Source organism: Hyla sarda, chromosome 2 (assembly GCF_029499605.1).
Source record: "Hyla sarda isolate aHylSar1 chromosome 2, aHylSar1.hap1, whole genome shotgun sequence".
NCBI classification, from domain to species: domain Eukaryota; kingdom Metazoa; phylum Chordata; class Amphibia; order Anura; family Hylidae; genus Hyla; species Hyla sarda.
Genome location: NC_079190.1, coordinates 444,367,372 through 444,376,715, shown reverse-complemented (window position 1 = coordinate 444,376,715; position 9,344 = coordinate 444,367,372). Strand labels below are relative to the sequence as shown.

The 9,344-nt window shown below is 40.8% G+C and overlaps 1 protein-coding gene across 1 annotated transcript in view; it reads right to left on the bottom strand.

Moving 5' to 3' along the window:
• Nucleotides 1-423: 423 nt before the first annotated feature.
• Nucleotides 424-9,344, bottom strand: part of GABRR3 (gamma-aminobutyric acid type A receptor subunit rho3) — a 96,353-nt gene continuing 87,432 nt past the window's right edge. The window contains exons 6-9 of the mRNA XM_056559313.1: nucleotides 8,681-8,821; nucleotides 6,631-6,783; nucleotides 2,346-2,542; nucleotides 424-934 (exon numbers count right to left, since the gene is read on the bottom strand). Coding sequence (XP_056415288.1) covers nucleotides 644-934; nucleotides 2,346-2,542; nucleotides 6,631-6,783; nucleotides 8,681-8,821 — 782 coding nt within the window. The 3' untranslated portion in view covers nucleotides 424-643. The remainder of the gene's footprint in view (nucleotides 935-2,345; nucleotides 2,543-6,630; nucleotides 6,784-8,680; nucleotides 8,822-9,344) is intronic.

Below are 9,344 nucleotides of genomic sequence, written 5' to 3'. Positions count from 1 at the left end.
CCGTCGCCGCCATCACGTCACTACGCATGCCGCTCCTATTGGATGACGGGACGGCGTGCGCAGCGACGTGATGACGACGATGGAGAGCGCCGACGATGCAGGGGATCCCAAAGAGGACGCGCCGGAGCCCAGAGGACAGGTAAGTGATCGTCAGCGGACCACACGGGGCACCGTAAACGTCTATCTGGTGGCAGCTGAAGCAGTCTGTGCTGCCGGAAAGCCGTTTATGCGATGGCCCCGACATACAAAAGCATCGTATGTTTTTGCTGCCTTCAACATGCGATGGCCTCTGAGAGGCCATCGTATGTTGAAATGATCGTATGTCGGGGCCATTGTAGGTTGGGGTCACTGTATACCCATGCATCTGCTCATGGCATTGCTACAATAAAACATTCATAAGACATAAGATGTGAGATCTGTAAATAAAAATTCTAGCGTTTTAATAATGCAGGCACATCTCTACAAGAAACTTTGAACATATGACTGGAAATACACTGTAAGCAACACCAGCATGGCCATCAATGAAAATAAGAAATCATTTATTCATATATTATCTCACAAGAGACCAATTCGGAGTGCAGGATTCCTGTGTTTTTCCATGTCGAGTACATTCGGAATATAAGATCTCCCGTTTCATTCCTTCTCATAAGTACATGCCCCAATAGAAGAAATTAAACAAAATATAGACAATAGGAAAGATGATCCTGGAATAAGTGTCTATGGCATGATTGTTCTCCAGGATTATTCTGCCAACGTTCCCTTTAATCGATTTCTTGCGCTTCACTCGAGCTGCATCCAGAGTGCTCACGCTGGCCCTCCCGCGAGATGACGTTTCCTCAGAATGCAAAGAATAGTTTAGGTCGGCATCACTGTCATGGTAACAGCCATCAAACGCCATGGCCTGCACTGCCTCCAGGTTCAGTGTCGTAGAAGACTAGAACAAAATATAAGCAGGTCAGCCCGAGATCTCTATTTCACGTTGTTTTCTCAATGCAAACATATTCTGCAGCACTGTACAGTTCATAGCTAATGTACTCGAACCCTTATCTATAACACAGTAGAATTAAAGGGATTATCCAGAAAAAACTTTTTTTTTATATATATATATATATATATATATATATATATATATATATCAACTGGCTCCAGAAAGTTAAACAGATTTGTAAATTACTTTTATTTAAAAATCTTAATCCTTTCAGTACTTATGAGCTTCTGAAGTTGAGGTTGTTCTTTTCTGTCTAAGTACTCTCTGATGACACGTGTCTCGGGAACCGCCCAGTTTAGAAGAGGTTTGCTATGGGGATTTGCTTCTAAACTGGGCGGTTCCCGAGACAGGTGTCAACAGAGAGCACTTAGACAGAAAAGAACAACCTTGACTTCAGTAGCTCATAAGTACTGAAAGGATTAAGATTTTTTTTAATAGAAGTAATTTACAAATCTGTTTAACTTTCTGGAGCCAGTTGATATATATAAATACATTTTTTTTTCCTGGATAACTCCTTTAAAGTTTTTTGTCAAAGAAAACCCATTAATGGCCTATCACCAGAATAGGCACAGACTTCAATGTGGTCTAAACCCCCCTTAAAAACTTTGAGAAAGATAAATAAATCTGCAAGATACCATGTTTAAAGTGTAGCTGCAATTTTAAATTAAATTATTGAAATTATTATAGTGCAGCATGTTGCAAATTGTGCTGACCTCACAGATGTGCCATAATAGAGGCAAATTTTACCTTTAGGACCCAAACCTATCTCTTGGTCGAGGGCGAGCCTGCAGAGCTTCGCCTTTTATGCAACAGGTACTCCGGTGGAAAACTTTTTTTTTAAACAGGTACTCCGGTGGAAAACTTTTTTTTTTTTTAAATCAACTGGTGCCTGAAAGTTAAACAGATTTGTAAATTACTTCTATTAAAAAAAATCTTAATCCTTCCAGTACTTATTTGCTGCTGAATACTACATAGGAAATTCTTTTCTTTTTGGAACACAGAGCTCTCTGCTGACATCACGAGCACAGTGCTCTCTGCTGACACCTCTGTCCATTTTAGAAACTGTCCAGAGCAGCATATGTTTGCTATGGGGATTTTCTCCTACTCTGGACAGTTCCTAAAATGGACAGAGATGTCAGCAGAGAGCTCTGTGTTGCAAAAAGAAAATAATTTCCTCTGTAGTATTCAGCAGCTAATAAGTACTGGAAGGATTAAGATTTTTTTAATAGAAGTAATTTACAAATCTGTTTAACTTTCTGTCACCGGTTGATTTAAAAAAAAAAAGTTTTCCACTGGAATACCCCTTTAATGTCATCAATTTAGTTTTGTTTATGCATCTTTTTCATTCCTTTTATACCTTTCCTCTCCTTTTTAGCTGTTTTCTTTCTTCCACTGTAGTCAGGTAATTGACAGCTGCATATTCAATAACAGACAGAAAGACGAAAAGAAAGCTGATCCACAAGTAGACGTCTACGGCTTTAATGTAAGACACCTGAGGCATTGAGGCACTGACTCCGGTGATGATCGTGGACATTGTCAGTACGGTGGTGATACCTGTTAAAAAGAAGTAAAAGCATCATTGTCAATTGTGAAAAACTGTGCAAAAAGTTTTATACACACACGGCAGAGAGCACAACATGTGCTGCTGTGTGGTAACTCTATATGCATTGTGCATATAGAGTTACCACACAGCAGCACATTAAAAAAATCTTAATCCTTCCAGTACTTATTAGCTGCTGAATGCTACAGAGGAAATTATTTTCTTTTTGCAACACAGAGCTCTCTGCTGACATCTCTGTCCATTTTAGGAACTGTCCAGAGTAGGAGAAAATCCCCATAGCAAACATATGCTGCTCTGGACAGTTCCTAAAATGGACAGAGGTGCCTCAATTGTGTACTTAAAGGGGTTCTCCACTGACCAGCTTTCGGAAGTAAATGTTCCGAATGCTGTTTTCGCGCTGTGGGTGTCGGCCACGCCCCTCATGCCATCATTGCCACGCCCCTCAATGCAAGTCTATGGGAGGGGGCGTGACTGCCGTCACGCCCCCTCCCATAGACTTGCATTGAGGGGAGCGTGGCTGTGATGTCACGATGGGCGTGGCCGACACCAGCAGCACAAAAACAGCATTCGGAACATTTACTTCCGAATGCTGGCCAGTGGAGTACCCCTTTAATCACCCCTGTAAGCAATCCTTCTATAATACATCATGAAAAGGCACGTGCCATGAGTTAAAAAAATAAATAAAATTCAGAGATTCTGTTTGAACCGAAACAAAAAAGAACTTTATACAGAGACCTATAGAACTGTATGACTACAGACATCTAATGGTGCTTTATTATGGCTCTGTACATCTTGGAGTTTTTACAAAGCCACAGAACATCCAGCTCTCATAGGCTATACGTGACAGTCATTATAAATCAATTGTACAAACTAATATAAGAAATGTTGTAATCTCCTTTTATTAGTCTTTTTATTTTTTATTTTTTTTTGCCCCCTCTCTTTCCCAACTAAATGTATTATTTATATCAGTGCACTAAGGGATTAGATGCTGCCTATAGAAGTCTATGGAGAGGGAAAGGTAAATAGAAGAAGGGATGCTGGAGATAGAGACAGAGAGACTTAAAGGGGTTATCCAGGAAAAAACTTTTTTTTATATATCAACTGGCTCCAGAAAGTTGAACAGATTTGTACATTACTTCTATTGAAAAATGTTAATCCTTTCAGTAATTATGAGCTTCTGAAGTTAAGGTTGTTCTTTTCTGTCTAAGTGCTCTGTGATGACACGTGTCTCGGGAAATGCCCAGTTTAGAAGCAAATCCCCATAGCAAACTTCTTCTAAACTGGGCATTTCCCGAGACACGTGTCATCAGAGAGCACTTAGACAGAAAAGAACAACCTTAACTTCAGAAGCTCATAAGTACTGAAAGGATTAAGATTTTTTAATAGAATTAATTTACAAATCTGTTTAACTTTCTGGAGCCAGTTGATATATAAAAAAAAAGTTTTTTCCTGGAATACCCCTTTAAGATGTTAATAGTACAGTGAGACTACAAGAGTTTATGTGGTGGTGACCTGGTACGAAACACACTACTCTGCCTGTCCTCTCAGGTAGATATTGCTGCAGGTGTTGTGTCTCCAGGGAACTTGTAATTTAATATTGTATTTATTGTTCCATGTTTTATACCGATGTATGCTGTTTATCCTGTGTAAAGTGTACTGTGCCTTTAAGGGAGAGGTTTTCAGATGTGTCATGTGATCACTGTGGCCAATTGGAGTCCAGCCTTAAGCCTCCAATCTGGCAAGCATGGAGAAGTTAGTCAATAGTGGTTGTGAGAAGAAGGAGAGAAGTTCTTCTTCTGTCCCTGTCTATTGGCAGCAAACATAAGCGCTGTCTAATGGGTGTACATCACTTCTCTGGTGGATCTGTTCAATCTTCTGCCAGAATCCAATTCCTTATCTGAGATTTCTGTGACAAAACTTCTAACTAGTAAACTAAGCAGCAGAACTCCCATTAAAATCTGCACAAAATTTACTCCAGGGATTTCCATAGTGTTAACAAGGCCTTAGGGTTAATTCACACATACAGAATTCTGCGCAGATTTGATGCACAGGATTTGAAGCTGTGTTCAGTCATTTAGTTTACATTGAAATCTGCAGCAGAAAATCCTGCGCATCAAATCCTACGCATCAAATCCTGCGCATCAAATCCTGTGCATCAAATCCTGTGCATCAAATCTGTGCATCAAATCCTGCGCATCAAATCTGTGCATCAAATCCTGCGCATCAAATCCTGTGCATCAAATCCTGCACATGAAATCCTGCGCATCAAATCCTGTGCATCAAATCCTGCGCATGAAATCCTGCGCATCAAATCCTGTGCATCAAATCCTGTGCATCAAATCCTGCGCATCAAATCCTGCACATGAAATCCTGCGCATCAAATCCTGCGCATCAAATCCTGCACATGAAATCCTGCGCATCAAATCCTGCGCATCAAATCCTGTGCATCAAATCTACGCAGAATACTGTATGTGTGAATGGACCATTGAGGAGAAAAATACCTGTCAGACTCTGGCTATCAGAATTAATTCCTGGACCAATGACTCTTCTCCAGATTTGAGTAATTATACCCGTTTTTACTCTCCAGAAATGTATTTAGGTCACCATGACCCTGAGTTCCATAGTTTCACTGCTCTTACAGTAAAGAATCTTTTTCTATCTTGGTGATGAGGGAAGGTGAGTGGGATTTTTTTATTTTCTTTTGTAGGGGACTTATTGAGGGAAACTACTTCATGGAGGCATCTACCTAATAAGAGGTTCCCTACCTACTTGACTACCTAACTACTAAGGAGCTTCTACTTAAAAGGGGAGGGTTCCCAATCCCTACCTACCTACTTACCTACTGGGGCCTTAACCTTATAGGGGGATTCCCTATTTACCCTTCTACCGGGGGCTTTTACTTAAAAGGAGAGAATTCCCTATCTACCTACTGGGGTTTCTACCTGATAGGGGGGATTCCCTACTCAGCTACTCAGGGTATCTTAATTTGAGTGAGGGTTGCATGTTCGACTTTCACCTATGGCTTCACAAAGTCTAGAGTGACCTCTGCTGTCACATGACGTTAAAGAGATGTAATGGTAATCGGCATTGGTGAGTACTTGAAAAATAGTATCTTACATTTTTTTTATGAGGACATCTCTAGTTATTAGGTCACCCTCCAGCCATCTTTTTTGTCTAAATAACTACAATTTTGATAACCCTTCTAAATATTACAGTCCATTATTTTATTTTCCCAGGCAGAAGGTGCCTGGCACTGATACAGATCCCTTTATACTGTCCTCCTTTGTATTAATGAATACCCTGGAGGATGAGCCCCCCCCCCCCCCCCCTCCATCCCTTTATTCTATTACTTTTATCAAGTTATCTTAATGTGGTAAATATAAAAAAAAGGGGGGGCTGTACTTATGTTGGTGTTGAGATTTTGTTACAGGGCCAGCTGTTGCTGGGCAGGATGGATGTGGATTGGTTGCCATGGAGCCGTCGAGAAAAAGAAGCGGTGATAAAGACCGAGGCAGCTGGAGGCGCTGGACCAGTTCACAGTGACCGGCGAAGAAGAAACAGCTGCCCACCACCCCCCCCCCCCCCCCCATCCCTTATCCTGTCGCGGTCGTTTGAGGGCGTCACCTCACCTCTGGGTGGACAGGTGATAATTTTAAGTGGAGATATGGTGAGATTTTATCTTGGTTACATGAGTTGAAGTTATAATAATAATTGGCTTGCATTGAAGGGGCGGAGCGTGATGTCACACGGGGGCGGAGCCTTGACGTCACAATGCTCCGTCCCCGTGATCGCCAGTAATCAGACCAGGAGCGAACGCGCTCTGGGGACTGATTCTAACAGGGTGCTGCGTGCAAGGTCACAGGGGTCCCCAGCGGCGGGACCCCCGCGATCAGGCATCTTATCCCCTATCCTTTGGATAGGGGATAAGATCTCTTAGCGTCGGAGTACCCCTTTAAGTAAGGGAACAGAATGCAGTTTTTATATATCCTTAGCAGTACAATGTTATGTCCAGCAGGTGTCCCCCTTGTAATGCCTTGTAAAGTCAAACACTTTTATGTCCTCATCATGGAGTTATGCTTACCTAGGGATACTCTGGCAGGTACAGCTCTCCTGTCAATCCAGAAAGAAACCCACGACAGCATCACCATGAGCATCGCAGGGAAATAGGACTGGAGCACGAAGAAGAATATGTGTCGTCTAAGAATGAAGTTGATGAAAAGCCTGTTGTACCATCCTATGAAATAGACAACAATTATTTCATAATCATGTGAGTTGTAGTTATTCATTATTGCAGTGTTTCCCAACTATGGTGCCTCCAGCTGTTACAAAACTACAACTAGTTTTGCAATAGTTAAAGGCCCCCTGATTGGGAACACTGCATTACTGTATAACAGAAAATAAGCTTGAATTAGGATTCAGGATTATGTGTGTGAATTGGTGTCATTGCATATACAATAAATGTATTTGAAGGGACTAACTGCTTTGAACAAAGTCCTTTTTTTCTCTACTGAAGAATAAGAAAAATCCACTAGAGGAAAATATAAATCATCCAACAGGGAGGATAAGGGAGTTGTATCCAGCACAAGGTATGGAGAGTTGGGAGAGCATACATGGAGGGCAGTTCACACAGGCTGTAGGCAACAAGGAAAGCATATGAAGGAATATTCCGCATGGAAATCCCACTTCAGCAGAGTCCTATTGATTTCATTGGATTCTACTGCACTGTGCACACGGCAGAATATCTGCAGCAGATGTTTCTGCCACGGAAATCCCGATTCTGGCATCCGCAGAAAGAATAGACATGTCTATTTTTCCTCCAGATTCCGCTCGGAAATGCATCTCCGTCTATGAGAAAGCGCATTTCGGAGCAGGCGGGAAAATTCTGCACATTTTTGGCCATGTGAACATGGCCTACAAGGGTAGAAAGAAGGCAAAGCAGTGATAGTAGAAGTAGACACCTCCATTCAGCATGTAGTACAGGAAGGACTCTCCTACACATCCAAACCTAGAGACAAAAAAGACTAAGTGTAACATTATTTAACTCAATGTAACCACTAACCACTGTATCAAAAATGTCCATAGACTTTAAAATTTCTGATTGAAATAAAAAGGGTATTCCAGGAAAACACTTTTGTATGTATATATATATATATATATCCTTCCAATAATTATCAGCTGCTGAAGTTGAGTTCTTTTCTGTGTGACAACAGTACTCTCTTCTGACATCTCTGCTTGTCTCGGGAACTGCACAGAGTAGAAGAGGTTTGCTATGGGGATTTGCTTCTACTCTGGACAGTTCCCGAGACAGGTGTCATCAGAGAGCACTTAGACAGAAAAGAACAACTCAACTACAGCAGCTCAAAAGTACTGAAAGGATTAAGATTTTTTAATAGAAGTACTTTACAAATCTGTTTAACTTTCTGTCGCCAGTTTAAATATATATATATATATATATATATATATATATATATATATACACATATATGTATATATATATATATATATATATATATATATATATATATATATGTCTTTTCCTGGATAACCCCTTTAAAGTGATGTGGATTACGTATAGACTTTGATGTGTAATCTGCATGAAAATCCACATGAAAGCCATGTAAAAAGACTTTGTGTAAACAATCCCCCTACTGTCTTTCCCACAGTAAATATGATTGCTGGTGGTCCCACCAAAAGTGCACATCATGATCAGCCTACTGCTAAGAGACCCTTCTAAAAAGTAGGGGTTGTCCAAAGTAGCATGTAGCAATAGAGAAAGCGCTGCCGGCACTGCTATAAGTTATGACGATGGCTCTCTTAACACCACACACTTCCTATTTCCCTTTGCTGACTTGGCGGTGCTCTATCATGGAATACAAAGTGCAACATATTATCCAAAAGAAGACACGATGGCACTCACCATTGCAGGAGTAAAATTTTATTTTCAGTCCTGGTACGAGGATACATGATGGCCGACGGGCTGTCGGCCATGATGTATCCTTGTACCAGGACTGAAAATAAATTTTAACTGCTGCAATGGTGAGTGCCATCGTGCCTTCTTTTGGATAATATGTTGTCCAAAGTAGACAAACCCTATTTAACAAAATACAATTGCAAATACTAACAATACTTACCTGTGCTACTGTACAAGGCCAATCCACTAGATGCACTGAACTCTTCAATAAAAAACTGGGACAGTGCAATATGCTCATCTGTTTTCAAGGACTCATTTCCTCGCTTCCAGTACAGCATGAGATCATCCTCATTGTAGGCATCTATGAAAAGATTTCAAAGCAAGTAACATAGTAACATAGTTCATAAGGTTGAATTCATCAGTTCAACCTATATCCCTAATGAGTCCCTACTGAGTTGATCCAGAGGAAGGCAAAAAACCCTCATACTAGAGGTAAAAATTCCTTCCCGACTCCAAATATGGCATCAGAATAAATCCCTGGATCAACGTTCTGTCCCTATAAATCTAGTATACATAACCAGTTATGTTATTATTCTCCAAAAATGCATCCAGTCCCCTTTTGAACTCTATTACAGAGTTCACCATGACCACCTCCTCCGGGAGAGAATTCCACAGTCTCACTGCTCTTACATTAAAGAACCCCCGTCTGTGCTGGTGTAGAAACCTTCTTTCCTCTAGATGTAGAGAATGCCCCCTTGTTATAGATACAGTCCTGGGTATAAATAGATCATGGGAGAGATCTCTGTACTGTCCCCTGATATATTTATACATAGTTATTAGGTCTCCCGTAAGACTTCTTTTCTCTAAATTAAATAATCCTAATT